Below are 18,654 nucleotides of genomic sequence, written 5' to 3' on the forward strand. Positions count from 1 at the left end.
TCTGAGGGAGCAACCAACCTTTGTCCTCCGGTAGTCCACAGGTATCCATCTTGGGACCTCACGAAGGTTCTAACATCCTCACCAAGGGCCCTTGAACCTTTGCGGAGTGTGGCCTGCAATATTTGACATATAAGGTGGCCTTTCTAGTAGCCATTACTTCAGCTCGCAGAATTTCTGAACTTGCTGCCCTTTCCACCAGGGCGGATCTCTGCTTTTCACTCAGATAGGGTGGTCCTCCGCTAGATCCTACCTTCCTGCCTAAAGTTAACTCACTGTTCCATAGATCACAAGAGCTCATTCTTCCCGACTTTTCTCCAGATCCGTACACCGCTGGAAAGGTCCTGGCATACCCTAGATGTCCGGAGAGCCCTCCGTATTTATATCAAGCTACCGCCTCTCTCAGGAGGACGGAGGCTCTCTTTGTGTCCTTTCAACCAACCACCATCGGCCTTAAGGTATCTTCCTCTACCATCGGTAGATGGCTTAAGGCATGCATTGCCAGAGCATATCAGATTCAGGGAATTCCTGTTCCAAGTCGCATCACTCGCATTCTACTAGAAGCGGCTACTTCAGCTGCGTGGGCCACTCAGGCTCGTTAGAGGAAATCTGCAAAGCAGCCACATGGTCTTCTCCGAATCCATTCATACGCCATTACAAGATCGATTCCTATGCATCTGCTGATGCGGCGTTCGCCGCAGGGTTCTCCAAAGGGTCCTAGAAGGGGTTCTAACCCGGACCGGGCGGATCCTCCCGATAGGACTTGCTTTGGTATGTCCCATGCCTGGCTGCTGGTCCCGCCCTGCTGGAGAATGGACATTGGTCCTACCTGAATGTCCTTTCTCTGTTGGCGGGACCAGCAGCCAGCCCCTCCCTGAACGCCCGGTTCCTGTCTTCTATAGAGGTCATTCGGGCTCTCATGGTCATATGCCGGGGGGGGGGGAGGGCATAATAGCATATTCTTGCAGTTCCTGTTTTACAGCTCAGTGCGTCGGTCTGCCGCATCATCCTCGTCCGAAAGCTGGAAGGCACCAGGAGGAGGAGGTGCTTTTCAACTAGCAGACTCGATCCCATTGGATACAGACCGAGTCACTCCCGTGCCTGGCTGCTGGTCCCGCCAACAGAGAAAGGACATTCAGGTAGGACCAATGTCCAGTTTGTCAATAAGGGCAGGTTTCCAAATGGCTGGTAGGCGGGAGGTATCATCTCGTTTGTTCATGCTGTGTGGGCGTTTTTCTATCTCGATGGCTTCTCTGATTATTCTGTTGTTAAAGTGTTCAGTTTTGGCGATAGTTCTGGTCTTTTTAAAGTCAATATCGTGTCCTGTGACTTTAAAGTGTTGGACCAGGGAAGAAGTTGGTTCCTCTTTTTTGAATGAGTTCTTGTGCCATCGTACTTATTCTTCTGTTGGTTTGTCCAATGTTCAGGAGCATGGGATTCCATATACCCCTTGATTTTCTAACTCAATTTTGTCTTTGGGGTTTCTTAGGATGGTGTCCTAAGAAACCATCCTAAGAAACCCCAAAGACAAAATTGAGTTAGAAAATCAAGGAGTATATGAAATCCCATGCACCGCCTGCCCCACCACATACATTGGACAAACCAACAGAAGAATAAGTGCACGATTGAAGAACACAAGAACTCATTCAAAAAGAGGAACTAACTTTCCCTGGTCCAACACTTTAAAGTCACAGGACACTATATTGACTTTAAAAAGACCAGAACTATCGCCAAAAGTGAACACTTTAACAACAGAATAATCAGAGAAGCCATCGAGATAGAAAACGCCCACACAGCATGAACAAACGAGATGATACCTCCCGCCTACCAGCCATTTGAAACCTGCCTTATTGACAAACGAGTCCCTAACACGAGGAATGACACCAGACCCACACTCACGAGGTCCACACAGGATGTCACCACCACACATCCACCCAGAAAGCAGACCCAAACCCACACTGATCAGGAAGCACGACCAAGGACCAGAAGCCAGACCGCAGCTGCAACATTAGCCATTTCAAACCCTCCAATCCATACATGCAGCAGACTGACACCCACTATGAAGATGTAGCACGACCACGAACACGAAGCCAAACAGCAGCAGTGCAGCTCACCAGCTCAAATCCCCTGCAGCACAGATTAGACTGAGCACAACCAAGCCCCCACCAACACAGGACACACCCCAGCCAATCAGAGCACAGAAAACCCCATCCAATCAGAGCACAGCCAAGCTCCCACCCAATCAGTTCAAACCCCACTAGCAGTTAAAAGGAAGAAACAGCTGCGATCACACATTGCTCCCAGAAGCACGGTTGAAGCCTGAAGATGACGAATGAGACTTCACGAAACGTCGCCAAGACACTTCCAATTTTACACGGAGAAAACCCAACAACCAAAGACCTATATACAAACACCGTGAAAACCTCAGAAAACAAATATATATATATATATATATATATATATATATATATATATATATATATATATATATATATATATATATATATATATATTACTTGTGATCCTTCTTGAATGACTAATTAGTCGTGGCACGCATGTTGAATTGTAAGGGAAGTTCTGAAACATTTTGAAATTTCAAAAGCTGAAGGTCATTTCTAGAATGTAGATTCAATTAAAAACAGCTTCCTGTAAGGTAATGACAGTAGCGTAGCTCCTCGTTTGCTACTTTTCAGTTGTCCTGGATTGAAGTCCAGCATTGGAAAGCCTGTTCTAATTCATTGTGACTATTACTCAGACAAAAATTAAGGTGGGTTCTAGATCCAGTAGAAAGCACAAGCCAAGTTGTGAATATTGTGCTGCTGCTGCTACTTATTGTTCTGCTTGTGGTGGTAGTAGTAATATCGCGATTAAGTCACATCTTAAGTTATTTTCCAGTGCTGGCCTTATATACAACAGCGTATTAAGCTTATTTTGAAAGCATGGGTATTTTTCTACTTGCGATACTATTATTAATCTTCTATTGTTGTAAAATTGTGTTTTAAAGTCTGAAGTATATTAATAAATGTTTAGAACTTTAATGCATTTTAAGGGCATTTCAACTGTGTTAAAAAAGAACCAAGAAACAAATTCATGTACAAAAGAGGCATTTGTTCACACTAGAACGCTGTTTGTGTGTGTTTGGAGGCACTGTTTTCTAAAATTAAAAACACATGACATGCTATGCACTTCTAATATTTGCTTAAAATATATACTACTTGCTGATTAACTGAGGTGTTTCATATGTGGCGAAGGATGTTGTGAAAAGAAATGGACAGAGGAAGTTGCTGATTCTGCTAAATTATGTGTTTAGTAGATGAATTCCCACAGCACCGCCTTATGCCTAAGGATATCTAATTATATACTAGGACCGTATTATTATTATTATTATTATTATTATTATTATTATTATTATTATTATTATTATTATTATTATTATTATTATACTTTTCACCTTTCCTATTACCTACTCCTATTGGTATTTTATGACTATCACTTTGTGGGTTGTATCTTATGGTTAATGATTGTATTTTATGATTTATGATATATCACTTTCTTGAGAACTTACCCATGGGAGACAAATTCCTTGTGTGTCCAATCACATTGGCCAATAAAGAATATTCTATTCAGAGAAACTTTCAGTAAAAGAGTTTGGTTTGAAGAATACAGAATATTTATTTCTTCCCTTGTTTTTTTTTTAAATGTTTTGTTGAAAACCTTTAGAACATTTATGTATTTATCTAGATCAATATTCCTCAATCTTGAGAAGTTTAAAATGGGTGGACCTCAACTCCCAGAATTCCCCACCCAGCAAATCCCACTCATCTCAAAGTTAACATACTTGCAAAACACGGATCCAGGGGTGCGATCTGTGCCTGGTTGCTGGGTGGGTGTGGCCATGGTGGGCGTGACCTACTCAGCCTCCTGCACCATGGCAAGGCAGGGGCGTTTTCGCTCTCCCCAAGCTTCGGAGGCTTTCCTCGAGCCTCCAGGAAGGCGGAAACTGCTTCCCTTGGACCCTGGAGGCTAGAAACGGGCCCGTTTCCGGACTTCCGGAAGGCCCATTTTTTGCCCTCCCCAGGCTCTGGAGGCTTTGCTCGAGCCTCTGGGAGGGTGAAAATGGCCTCCCCTGGGCTCTGGAGGCCGGGAGGCCGATTTTCCATCCTCCCAGAGCCTCTGTGCAGGCACTGCACTTACCTGGCATCCAAAATGGACTGCATGGAGACTCCTAGGAGGGGCGGGGTGGGCGGGACCAGCCAGTCCTTGCAACTACTGGTTCGGTGAACCTGATATAAAAGTAGCATCCGGTTCGTCCGAACAGGTATGAACCAGCTGATTCCCACCTCTGCACAGATCTACTGTAGATGCAGAGCTACAATGAGAACAAAAACTGCCTTTTTCCAATCTTGGGAGTGAAAAGAAAAACTAAACGCCTCTTTCTCTCAGATAACCATGTGCAGAAGGTCTCACATTTATTCCTTAGCACAAGACGTACAAAAAAAGAAGATTACTAATGAAGCTGTCTTGGATTACTCATGATCCTATTTTAGCTTTGTAAGTTTATAAGAAGAATTGAGTTTATAAGAAGAATTGAGCTGGGTGAGAGCATAGGCCTCCCCTTTCAAGGATGAGGGTTTCACACAGTGACTAAGTAGGTACTTATTGGGAAGTTCAAATATAAATGACCATAACAACAGGGACTGTGTTCCCCAATAGTTGATGTGTTTAGTAGATGGCATACCTCTGATGCTGGAAATAATACAAAACCATCCAGGATTAGTAACTGCATTTGCCTTTTAAAGCTATTATGGCTTATTGAAAGCCATAATTTTACCTCCTGGGAATTCTACAGTTTAACCATAACAGAAAAACAGAGTTAGGAGGGACCTTGGAGGTCTTCTAGTCCAACCTCCTCCTCAAGCAGGAAACCATATACTGTGTGAAGATATTTGTTTGTTTGTTTGTTTATTTATTAAATTTATTAACTGCCCATTTTAGTACAGAGTAGCTCTGGGCGGTTTACAATATGAAAAAGCCCATACTGGTCTATAGAACATAGAATAACGGAGTTGGAAGGGACCTTGGAGGTAATCTAGCCCAAAAAACCTGGGCCTCCCACCTAGCATTTGAGAATTCTACCACCTGAACCAGGGGTGAAATCTACTTACCTTCCTTACCAGCTCAGAAGTGCATGCATATGTCACATGCGTGCGCAGACCTGTGCATGCACAAAACCTTCTGCGCATGCGCAGAAGGTAAAAACACATTACTTCCTGGTTAAAACCAGGAAGTAATGACACCCAGGCGGGTGGGGAGAGCTTTGCTCCGCCATCGCTACCGGATCACTGAACTACCGGCTGTGATTGCTAAGGGATCATGTGATCCGGTCTGATCCAGTAGCATTTCACCCCTGATGTTCTGTCCCCCCACCTCAGTCCGGGAGACATGTGAACTGACTCAATTAGCCAGCAATTTCGTCCACAGCAGCTATCAGCTCTGGCAGCAAACCAGCAATCATCTGCCAAGGTTTTCTTTTTCTTCCTTGATGCCAGCATGTCGGAAGTTCGTTACCGGAGCAAACAGGAAGTCAGGAACAAACAGCAATCCAAGCCAAATGCTCTGTCAAATAGTTCAGCTCAAGTTTTCTCCAGTCAGTTTGGTTTGTCTGTCACGAAGTAGTAGAGCAGCCCCTCCTGCTTTTATACCCTGTGGGGTGTGGCTCCATGACTCAGCACTTTCTAGGCCTGCTCCACCCCTTCTTCTGTTGTTCCCGCCTCTCTTGTCTACGAAACCGGGGATCTAACCAGGACTGATTGTCCACAGCTGGGTCTGGAAGCGTTGCCTGGGTGGGGGGAGATACAGGAGACAGAGGCCTCGTCACCTCCTCCACCTGGCTTGCCTCTGGCTCCTGGAGTTGAGCCAGAGAGGCCGGCCCTGCAGAGGGGAGCCCTGACGGCCCTTCCCCCTCACTCTCTGAGTCACTTTCTGGCAGGGGGCCAGGCCCGGGGGGGGGGGGGGGGGTGGAGCCACAACACCTGACCTGAACCAAGTATGAAGTAAATAATACAAAAAGATAAATACTCAACCTTAATTAAAAGATGGAGAGGGAAGGAGGAACTGGGATAAGCGGAGCGGGAATCTATTCAGTGGTGGGATTCAACAAGTTCGCACCCCTTCGGGAGAACCGGTTGTTAACTTTCTGCGCAGTTTGGCAAACTGGTTGTTGGAAGAAATCATTAGGGCAGAGAACCGCTTGTTAAATTACTTGAATCCCACCACTGGATCTATTATTAGTCTAGCATCCACCTCCAATATGGAGCACAAGCCATCTGTGGAAGGTCAGGAGGGCTGGAAGCTCAAATGGGGGGCCGGGCAGATCTTCCAAACCAGGGGTCTTCAACCTTGGTCCCTTTAAGACTTGTGGACCAACTCCCAGAGTTCCTCAGCCAGCTTTGCTGGCTGAGGGGCTCTGGAAGTTGAAGTCCACAAGTCTTAAAGGGACCAAGGTTGGAGACCCCTGTTCCCAAACAGCAGGGCCGAAAGCAGAGAAGGCTGCTCTGCTGGACTCCATCCCCAGAATACCCTGTCTGACGTGGCCCATAGTATGTTTCTTCTGCTGGCACGGGCCAATCCTGTTTCAGAAATACAGGTAGTCCTTGAGATAGGACCACAGTTTAGCCCAAAATTTATGTTGCTAAGTGAAACATTTGCTAAGTGAATTTGCCTCGTTTTACGACTTCCCTTGCCACAGTTGTTAAGTGAATCACTTAACAGTTAAGTTAGCAGCACGATTGTTAAGGGAATCTTGGGTTCCCCATGGACTTTGCTTGTCAGAAAGTTGCAAAAGCTGATCACATGACCCCGGGACACTGCGAGCGTCATAAATATGAGCCAGTTGCCAAACGTTTGAATTCTTTTTTTTAAATAATATTTTTTATTTTTCAATATACATCCATATTGTGTGTGGACAGAGTTGGTTCTGGGTATCATTCATATTAATCCAGTTCGCAGTAACAATATTAGTCCTCTCTGTCACATTTATCAAATTTAAGTAATCCTCATAATATTGTTTAAACACACATAAGCAAAAAAAAAAGCCTATCTCCTCATCTTTATCTCTGTCTTCATCTATATCTTTCTTCTTCAATCTAAACATTTCTCTATTATGTATAGGCAAAGTTGTTTTCTGGGTACCATTCATATTAATCCAATTCACGCTAACAATGTTAGTAATCTCTATCAGATTCATCAATTTTAAGTAATCCTCATTAAACATACGTAAAACAAAATGCCTAACATCTGTAAACTTCTAATCTTTCTATTTTTGTTTATTCATTCTAATAAAAATTTATATTCTAATATTTCCCCCTATCTAATTTCATTTCTGCCTCTTTCAGCTTGCAATCAGGCAGACTTAGGAAACAGTTCCTAAATCACTTTTTTCCGTGCCACTGAAACTTTGAACGGTCACTGTTGTAAATCGAGGACTAGCTGTGCTGTTTCAACCCAGGCTGAATTGTGCACTGCTGAGTTTACTAGTCTCAAAAGCTACGGAAAGTTGTATGAATATTATTTGCATATTAAGAATTTGAGACGAAGAGCATGTCGCAGAGACGATGCAGCCCAATTCTTTTTGGAATTCTTTTACATCGAGCTGAGGCAGTGCCAGTGAGATGCCATCTGTTTTGCTTCTTGATGTGCAGAAAGGCTTCGTACCAAATGCCTGGTTCTCGGTTCGCTTCCTCGATTGCCTTTGATGTAGCTCTTCTGTACACCTTGATGTTAACTTTCAAAAATAGCCTATCCGGGAATGATTTATCCTTCCCCTCGTTTGATCATTTTTAAGCCTTTCTTTTATTCGTACAGAGTGACTTTTAATCAATGTTTACTAGACTATTTCAACATTTTTTTAATGTAAGACTCTACGAACCTGAATGCCTTGTTGCTTTATTTGCAGTTTTGCTTTTATGAATATTTCATTTAGGTAAGCGTTACCGTGTATAGTCAGCATTGGTAATAAAGACAAGTGGAAATTGTTGAACTGTTTCTGTGTACTCCGTTCATTTTTGTTTAGCTTTTCTCGTGGCTCTGTAATAAGCCAGCTTTTCCCTAGATTAAAATTTTCCAGATTTTTTGACACTGACTTAGAAAAACCACAGCCAACATGACCACAGGTCAGTCATAATAGTTTGCTTTTTTATATATATTCAACAACCTTTCACATCTGGGGAATATTTTATTTTGCTCAGTGCTTGAATTATTATCCTCAAATGGTAGTTATATATACTCACCAAAAATTATGATATAATTTATCTGAGAGGCCATAGATCACGTCAAAAGTTGCCATTTCATGTCTACGAAGTAATATGGCTATTGTTCTTTTAATTGCATGTTTTAAAACTGTTATGAACTCTTAAAATACTTTTTAACTAAGATTAAATTGTTGAGCCCAGCAAAGTTGGCAATTGTAAGTCCTCGACTTATGACCACAACGAGTCCAAAATTTCTATTGCTGAGCAAGACAGTTGTTAAGTGAGTTTTGCCGCATTTCATGACCTTTCTTGCCACAGCTGCTAAGTGAATCACTGCAGTTGCTAAGTTAGTAACACACGGCTGTTAAGTGAACCTGGCTTCCCTATTAACTTTGCTTCTCAGAAAGTCACAAAAGGTGATCACATGACCCTGGGACACGGCAACCGCCATAAATATGAGCCAGTTGCCACCAAGCGTCTGAATTTTGATCGCATGGCCATAAGGATGCTGCAAAGATTGTGAAGAAAACGGTCATAAATCACTTTTTTAAGTGCTGTTGTAACTTCAAAACGAGTGGTTGTAAGTCACCTGTAATCTCCTGCTTCAGTGTTTACATTTCTAGATCTGCTGAATCTTTGCCAGCCTAATGCTAAAATAGAAGTCACTGTAGGTGTCTCACCATGTATAAGTGAAGAAAAGGTGGGGTTACATCAGGGGTGAAATCTAAAAATTTTCCCTACCAGTTCTGTGGGTGTGGCTTAATTGGTGGGTGTGGCTTGGTGGTCAGATGACCCAGTGGCCATGGCCAATAATAATAAATAATAAAAATAATAAAGTGTACAAAACTTGGGAACAAGTCTTCTTTAAAGATAGAGGCACCGGTCTACTAATTGCCTTTTTTTGGCAGGCACCGGTCTGCCTTCTTTAAAAATAGAGGCACCAGTCTACTAGCCGCCTACAGCGCTGATCAGCTGTAGTGCGGCCCTTTGAAGCACCGCGGCAGTCATTTAAGACCATTTGCAGCTATATCACCACTGAGAGCTTCAGGGACAGAGAAGAGGAACAGCGAGGTGTGGGCGGTGGGGGGGCAGAGATTTTTGCTACCGGTTCTCCGAACTACCCACCCCCATCGCTACCGGATCACGCGATCCGGTCCGAACCTGGAGCATTTCAACCCTGGGTTACATACAGCTCAGTGTCATCCCACTCCAGTAGGACAGCTTTTTTTTTTTTTTGTATAATGGAGAATGACAAATGTTTTTTTTCTCAGCTTTTCACCCCGTCTTCGAGTTGCTTGTTAACAAGACCTTGCCTTTCAGAAGTTGTACTGATAGGTGCATTACCTGTCACTACCTCTTTGCTATGTTTTGCCTCACGCTTAACTAATTATCCCTTTTTGTTAGTTTAGAATTCGAGCGAAGGAGAAAGGAATAATAAGGTGCCCTTCCATGGTTACTAATTTTCTAGAAAATTAAAATCGGGATTTGATAAGGTGACATTGGATGTACAGCACTTTGGTCTACCGAGCCTGTGCTCATTTATCAAAACGGTTTGGGGAACATTGCATCCAGTCTACCTGTTGCTTATAGATTATGTTTTATGTGCGCGCATACACACACACACACACACACAACTATTTTGTTTTAATCTGCTTTTGGAATATCCGGCAAAGAATTCCCCTGCTTCAGTGTGAAAGAACTGAAAATAACAGCTTTTTTTTTTCATAATTCAGTCAAAACTGCTAAGCTTGTCAATCAAAAGGTCGGCAGTTCAGTGGTTCGAATCCCTAGTCCCGCTAACGGGGTGAGCTCCCGTTCCTTGTCCCAGCTTCTGCCAACCTAGCAGTTCGAAAGCATGTAAAAAATGCAAGTAGAAAAATAGGGACCATCTTTGGTGGGAAGGGAACAGCGTTCCATGCACCTTTTGTGTTTAGTCATGCTGGCCACATGACCACGGAGACGTCTTCAGACAGTGCTGGCTCTTCGGCTTTGAAATAGAAATGAGCACTGCCCCCTAGAGTTGGGAACAACTAGCACATATGTGCGAGGGGAACCTTGTTTCCTGGGTTTTTATTAGAAGGTTAGAAGTCTTGGATAATTGTAGTACAATACCACAGTTTGAAATCAACCAGTTTCTACTAATGATAGTAAAGGAACTATTTCACAGTATACTATGTTTCAGTGTTGCATCCAAGCCAGCCACAAAGTTAAATGAAATGTAAGAAAGAAATAGAATAGTCTTTGATCTGGGGAATATTTCAGATTTTGAGCGCATGTGGTAGATTCTTTCACAGAATGTGAAAAAAGTCTTGCTGCCAAGGAAGACTTGCCTCTTTACAAAATAACACAATATAATTTTGGATAGCTAACAACTTTTCCCTAACATCTTTCCATTTACTTCTTTCCTATTCATTATAATATTCTTCTGAACATGTAATGAAGGCACATACAACAAATCAGATTAAAAGCAATTTATAAAAACGTTAAGAAAATGGTATTTTAGAGATTTAAAAGGCCAAAATAAAGAAGGGTGTCTTAATTCTAAGAAGCAGGAAATGTATAGGTAGAAAACCTTTCTGGGCGTGATTTGAGAGTGAGATGCAGATCCCATAAGGTCTAATCTGATATATAATAATAGAGCTCCTTCATTCTTTATCTATTGCAAGATTTCCTTTCATCTCTTTCTCACACTCTACTTATTAGGCAACATGTGTTTTAGGCATTCTGTATAGCTGTATGCTGCTTGCACCTGCAAAAAATTGTGTGGGCCTTCTTTTCAAATTGCTTTAAGTTAAACTATTTTTCATAGAATAATCCCATAGGTTATTTATTTAAAATGAGCAGTTTCCTGGGAAGGCTGTGTGGTCAGATATATGTGTGATCAGAGCCCTACTTTTATTTGGAATAATGTTTCCTATTCGATAATGACTATTGGAATCAAATTATTAGGTTGTTAAAATATTTCCTGGAATCTAGTTAATCTACAGAATACTTTCACCACTAGAGGGAGCAAATGTTACTACATTGCTAATGAAAGATTCCTAAACTTAGCATATGGTGTACAACTACTAGATAGATTGATGCTTTGCTGCTTTGGGCATTAAAGATATAAAACATATTTTGTGGTGAATAAAGTTCTTTGAGTGCTGGGTTAGCAACCAAAAGAGACAGATTCAAGTCTGTCTTTAGCCGTGGAAGCACACTAATAATCATTGATATTCTCTCAGTTCAGCTACCTCCACAAATTGTTGCTGTGGAGAAAATAGGAGGAGGGGGTTCTACATATACCGTCTTGAGCTTCTGAACAAAAGGTTGGATATAAATCAAACAAATAAGGGGAAAGAGGAAAAAGTACATTTATGTTTATGGGCCAGGAAGTATAACAGAGAAAGAAAGTAAGGATTCTCAAGTATGCATTAGATCAGTGGCCTTTTCCCATCTTTAAATTCCTACTTGATCAAATAAACTTAGTCCCGGCAAACCTCTTTAATTCAAATGGCTGTCAATTATTGTCATTCCCAGTCTGAAAGGCTTCTCAAACAGTATATCAGGGGAATGTTTACAAACACCCACCTTATCTCCCTTGGAATGCTGCCAGAGAACTAATTGTTGACTTTGTATATAATATACAAATGGATGAAGACTATTGCTTGACATAATGTAAGCTGCCCTGAGTCTTCGGAGAAGGGCGGGATATAAATGCAAATTAAAAAAAAATTGCCACACGCAGGGCAAGGCCAAACTTAGCACAGAGTCAAAAAGAGCTTTTCCAGAGCTTTAACCAACCAGATGAACTAATTGCTTCCTGCAAAAGCTCACGTCCCGTTCTCTTCTCTTTTATGTCTTATGGGAGGAGCCAATCATCTCCAAGCCTTACTCCCAAGTCGACCCTGTTTTCTTAATTGTTCCTGTCTTCTGGCAGCTCTGTGCATGCACACACTGGGAACAGGCTTACGCTGTTCTTCTGCCTCGCTGATGTCAGACTCCAGAGATTCTGGAGTCAGCAAAGAACTACCAGATGGCCTTGGCCCCCTCTCTGCCTCCAATTCAAGCCCTTCCCAGACTCCAGGACTGGCCCACGTTCCTCCCTAACGTCCTCACTGTCCGACTCTGCTGCCAGCTCTAGAAAAAGAGACTGATTAATACTAAGTGAGAATTATATTACAGAAAGAACAAATCGATTTTTGTAAGAGTCAGATAATCTAGACAGGGCTGAAAGGCATGACAAATGCTGCAGAAATCCTGTACATTTTAAAAGAGTTTCAGTTCCGTCAATTTTGACAGAGATGATGCTCTTTATCCTAATTCTGCCTTTAATGGTACAGGTATTTCTCGATCTACGACCACAGTTGAGCCCAAAATTTCTGCCACTAAATGAGTTTTGCCCCATTTTATGACTTTCCTTGTCACATTTGTTAAACGAGTCACTGCAGTTGGGTTAAGTTAGTAACACGGTTGTTAAGTGAATCTGGCTTTCCCGTTGAGTTTGCCTGATCATGTGACCCTGGCACATGGCCACCATAAACATGAACCCGTTTTCAATCATCCAGATGCAAATCCCATGACCATGGGGATGCTGCAACCGTCATAAGTGTGAAAAATGGCCATAAGTTTTTATTTAATTTAATTTTATTTCATTTTTCATTTGCATTTATATCCCGCCCTTCTCTGAAGACTCAGGGCGGCTTACACTATGTCAAGCAATAGTCTTCATCCATTTGTATATTATATACAAAGTCAACTTTTATTGCCCCCAACAATCTGGGTCTTCATTTTACCTACCTTATAAAGGATGGAAGGCTGAGTCAACCTTGGGCCTGGTGGGACTTGAACCTGCAGTAATTGCAAGCAGCTGTGTTAATAACAGACTGTCTTAGCAGTCTGAGCCACCAGAGGCCCAGTTGGTTTTTTCAGTGCCGTTGTAACTTTGAATGGTCCCTAAACGAACTGTTGTAAGTCAAGGACTACTTGTACCTTCAAAAAACTTGTCTTCCTCTCGCTAAAAACATTGTAATAATAAAAGAGTAATAAAAGCGTGGATGTTTCCAGCCGAATAGAGAATGAAGTCTGCTCTTATGTTATGTTCAATAACATAAACACTTGGCATGGTTATTTAATCAGACCTATCTACCATTTCACCCCTATTTCAGACGTGTGAAATGGTAGCTTGTCTTCTCAATCCTTTTCCACCATCGGTAATCCCACAGAACTGATCGATTATGCACGCATCTTTTCCAAAAGTAAAAGACGTTGAATCATTTCTACAAGGAGATTTTGCCTGGATCTCTTTATAGGTGTGAAGATAAGATCTATCAAGTACGGTAGATGTCATCCAATATTGAGCAGAACGAATATTTCCTAGCACCTCAGAGCTTTTCAGTTTTAAGAAGATTTCAGTTCATTAAAAAAAAAACAACACAAATCATGATGTTTGGCTTCTATGGAAGGAAGAGCACTGAGGCTTTCCAAAAAAAATAAATAATAATCTGTACTCAAAGACTCTCTCATCTTTTTACCTGGCAAAGCCTGCGACTTAAATTACTGCGCTGATGGTACTAGATAACAATTATATTTTCTCTTGAGTGAACTGGCAGCTTAGACTCCCTTTCTTAAAAAAAAAAATGGGGGAGTTAAATAAAAGAATTTGCTACTGTGAAACATCATGTATTTATTGCCTTTGATGTTAGGTGTGTGTGTGTGATGGGGGGGGCTATTTGCATATATTCGCAAACCCTCTGTTGCACAACCATGCTCTTGAGAGAACAGTGCTTGTGATTCCGTTTCTGAAGAGTGTGACATCACTCCAGTATCGGTTTTCCCACAAAGCTAGCAACTCTCGCAGCCAAGATGCTTTTTCCTACGCTCAGGTTGTTCACACAGCTCATTGGAGAGCAGCTTGAAGACTAAAGAGTTCTGCCTTGTACCGTTCCCCGTGTTGTTTTCTTTAAGGCTTTTGGTGAAGGATGGATTATTCTGAAGGCTGGTAAGCTACTGCATATTCTCTTTAACCCCAATAAAGCTCCTTCTTATTTCCTTACATAAGCCGAGCCGTGTTTTAAAACACCTAGTTGTGTAAATTGTCTCAGTTTTACACTAAATAAGAGGAAAGAGAGCTCCCTTTGATTCCTCCTTTAGCTTTACTTGAAATGCTTTGCTGCTCTGATTCCTTCTTTAGCTGTAGTTTTTATTGTTTGTTGGTCGGATGGCTCACAGCTGCAAGGATGGAATGGCAAAAACAACAACAACAACAACATTGCTGTGTGGTTGAAAAAATAGTTGAGGGATAAATCTAAGAGGGTTGAATGTAGATGAATTCGATCAACACTGAAGTATCTTAAATAAAAGCAATTTTAGAAATAGTACTTACTATGTGTTTCGTGTGCAGTAATGACCACCTGGCCATTTCTTCCCATCCATATTAGTAGACAGATAAATTATTGAAGCATTGATAAACAACCACAGGAATTAGAAATGGTTAAGTTTGACACATCGTATATAGATTGTCAAGCTAGTGTGCTACAACTGAAGTAGCAAAACAGAAACGACAATAACCTTGAGAGAACACTGCCTTGTTTATATTACGAAGATAATAAAGAACAGCATTTATTTTAGAGATTTCCCTGAAGAGAATTTGATCAGTGTTCAAAAGGAGGGGTGAGGGTGGGGGAGACAATAACAGTTTGTGACATTCATTCTATAAATATATAGAATTGATACAGAAGTAGAATCTGAAGACTGAAAGATCTTTAATTGTCTCTTATTCACCAAAGGCATAATTTTTACTGCAGTTATATGAGAGGCTCTTGTTTAAATGTTTTACTATTTTCAGTGAGGCTTAATCTCCAGATCTACTTTTAAAATGTATATGACTGTTGGTTGGTTGGTTGATTGATTGATTTCCTAAAAAAATGTTTTTGATTGATAGTTGTAGCATTCTTTTGGCTGACAATTCTGATAGTCTGTCTCTAGAAATTCTAACGTATTTATGTAAAATAACTTTAAAAATTCTTAGAAATGATTATACTAACAAAACAGCACACAGTATTTGAAACTGAAGGTATCCTTCTATTTTAACCAATTTAGAAGGTATTTGAGCTCCTATTCCTTGATTTATAAATAGACCTTCTGTTTACTGAAATGATCAAATATATCACTTCTTAGAATGTCAACCCTTTTCAGTGAAACTGCTTTTAACTGTATTGCCAGAGCAGTTGGGCATATAAAATATTTCCATGCCAAAATTGTTTTTGTGATGATAACATTATTTTCATATAAACATCACTTTAATTTAATGTGTTGAATTTTTTTTACCATGCAGGATGTCAGCATGTGTTATAATAAGGATAAATACAATTTTTTTCTAGATCTTATTCAAATTGTTGCAATTCCTATAACAGACAAGCCCCTAATCCAATAAATGAAACCTTGGCAAGGAGAATTCAACCATGGGTTGCATTCATAGTTTGATTAGGTGAATTTTATACTGTGATATTAACTTGGGTTCAGAACAGAATTATTCCTTAGTGGCTATTCTTTGATTTATTTTGTATTAGGAATTTAGAATTGCAAATCTTTGTGTAGTTTTTGTTCTTTAAAATAGTTGAAAATGCTCATTGGTGTTGTATGAGGGCTTCTTCCTAAAATTACTGATGTTCAATCAGCAGTGGTTTCTTACATTCCTTGGAATGTATTAAAATTTTCTTGCTTCATGCTTAGCATTATGCTTACATAGACTTCATATTTCTCAAAATTCATAATTATTGAAAGCATTTTCATTCCATTTTATCTTAATTAGTTCCATTAAATAGTTTGACATCTGCTGCTGTGGTGAAAAATGAACACAGGGCATTATTTATTCTTGATTGTCTCTCAATACATCATTGAAGGAACTGTAGCCCTCCCAGATGTTACCGAACCACAATTCCCAGGGGTCTTAAGTCAGTATATCCAATGAAGAGAGAAGGATGCCGAGAATGATAAATTTAGCAACTTCTGAAGAGTCAAAAAGCTTCCTGCCTCTGCTCCCCATTCCCGTTGCAGCTCCTTGCAGTTCTGTAGCAATCTAATACAGCTTTAGCAGTAGCTTAGCTAAAATGGGAAAGTATGTGATACCAGAAGGAAATGGATGAGAAAGGTAAAGGTTCCCCTCACACATATGTGCTAGTGGTTCCCGACTCTAGGGGGCGGTGCTCATCTCTGTTTCAAAGCCGAAGAACCAGCGCTGTCAGAAGACATCTCCGTGGTCATGTGGCCGGCATTACTAAACGCCAAAGGCGTATGGAACGCTGTTCTCTTCCCATCAGAGGTGGTCCCTATTTTCTTACTTGCATTTTTTACGTGCTTTCAAACTGCTAGGTTGGCAGAAGCTGGGACAAGGAACGGGAGCCTACCCCATTACGCAGCACTAGGGATTTGAACCGTTGATCTCCCAACCTTTCGATCGACAAGCTCAGCGTCTTAGCCACTGAGCCACCATGTCCCCCCTTCTCTATAGATGAGATAGAGAGATGCTATTGTAGTAACAAGGGTTCTTCTGCTTGTCTGCATTCACATTGTTAAATGGTTGTACAAAACACCATTCAAGAGAAGAACAGGATGTTTAAAAAGTGAGATTTTTTTGTTTTGTTTACATTTATACCCCGCCCTTCTCCGAAGACTCAGGGCGGCTTACAGTGTATAAGGCAATAGTCTCATTCTATTTGTATATTATTTTTTTTTACAAAGTCAACTTATTGCCCCCCCAACAATCTGGGTCCTCATTTTACCTACCTTATAAAGGGTGGAAGGCTGAGTCAACCTTGGGCCGGGCTCGAACCTGCAGTAATTGCAGGCTCTGTGTTTTTAATAACAGGCTTCTCTATTGCCTGAGCTATCCCGGCCCTATCCCTAAGTGAGATAAATCCCTAAGTGAGAAACCTATCATCTGAATTCTTATGGTGAATCTGTGTAGTAAGTCTAGGGACTTACTCCTTGGATTTGTTTATCCAGGTATTACATGAGTACATTGTGGCTTTAGCTTAGTACTCCTTAGTTTTCTAATACAGACAAGGGTACTATGTATTTTTCCATGGTTCTCCTGCACATCATCGTTATAGGAATTTTTTTTTCATATTTCTTTTTTTTTAATTACATGTGAACTTAGAGCAGGAAAGATGCTTTTAGAAGCTACTAATTGCTGTACGCTACTAGAAATGTCTGGAATATCTTGTAGTCTCCCAACTTTTTTTAAGATCAGTTGAGATCAGCTAAGTATAGCTACATGGTGATACCAGGATTGAATTTGAATGAATCTTGACTTGGTGCTGGTAATGTGATTACATTTCTTTGGCATATTTTAGTATGCTACAAAGGGAACTTATTAGATATATATAGCTTGTGTTTGTTCTTCTCTCATTCTTTAATACTTCCTATTAGTACCCCATACAAAGGTTTTGAACATTCTTCATCTTTTTACATAAGTTGGCTATCGATGGTTTTGTCCAGCAATATATATGCTGTGTCAATTATGGATTAAGCTTGATTTTATGCCTATTCTGTTCATCCCCAGTGACTTTGTTTTTAATTAAAATCTTTCACCCACATCACAATTTGGAGCCTAGCATTTCAAAGCAGGGTTCTTACATCATCATGTATATTGATAATTCTGTTTTTTCCATGACAGCATATGCTTCAAATGTCTTTTCTATTTAGCAATGTCCCCACAGAAGAAGTTCTTCCTCCCAAAACTTCTGGATTGAGATTCTTTCCCCCCATTTTAATCTTCTTTTGAAGGGTTAGCTAGCTTTTAAAAGCATGGAACAAATATCTTCTTGCGAGTAGATTTGACTGGTAGTTGCCAGTGTTATCCACGAGCTTCGTTAATCAGCAAGAAAATGATTATTTTATCATCCACTAGAAAGGAATGGCTTTTATTGATCCCAGCTAGAAAACTAGGTTGCTAGCAGAATTTTTTTTCTGTGTATTTTTTTTTTCATAAAGTAAATGTCCATGCCCATGATCTTCATACAGATCATTCATTTTTGTTATGACTTAAACCTAGATAATGTGGCTTTACTAACCAACAGTTACTGTGACCTCAGTATTAAACAAGATCTGATAATTTACCTTCCTACAAGTTAGTAGTTTTGATTCTTCATCTCTCTTTATCTCTCACTGGGACGAGAGTGATTGTTGTCCATCATTTATCACCCCAAGGTGAGACCACAGCAATGTGAAGAAAAATAAGTTGGATTGAAACACCTTTGCTATAAATGGTACTTAGCTGAGAGAAAAATTAGAACTTTGCAAGCTACTTGTTAATTCCAAGAGCAGCTACAGCTTACATTGTCACTAAAACTACAAGTAGGATTACAGTAATGTTTCAAATTTTAGTCTGAAGGACCTCTGCATGATCAAATAAAAAAACAGC

General features: G+C 40.6%; 1 protein-coding gene across 11 annotated transcripts in view; it reads left to right on the plus strand.

Annotated features, from left to right (window-relative positions):
* The window catches only part of PLEKHA5 (pleckstrin homology domain containing A5), a 251,781-nt gene that overhangs the window by 93,651 nt on the left and 139,476 nt on the right, over positions 1–18,654 (plus strand). The window contains exon 1 of one of the 11 annotated variants that reach the window (XM_058191858.1): positions 14,040–14,229. The exons of the other annotated variants lie outside the window; for them this stretch is intronic. Within the exon in view, the coding sequence (XP_058047841.1) occupies positions 14,210–14,229 (20 nt within the window). The 5' untranslated portion in view covers positions 14,040–14,209. Of the gene's footprint in view, positions 1–14,039; positions 14,230–18,654 lie in introns of those variants that run through there. 11 annotated transcript variants of the gene reach the window in all.

The sequence above is a fragment of the Ahaetulla prasina genome, chromosome 7 (assembly GCF_028640845.1).
Source record: "Ahaetulla prasina isolate Xishuangbanna chromosome 7, ASM2864084v1, whole genome shotgun sequence".
In the NCBI taxonomy this organism is placed as follows: Eukaryota; Metazoa; Chordata; class Lepidosauria; order Squamata; family Colubridae; genus Ahaetulla; species Ahaetulla prasina.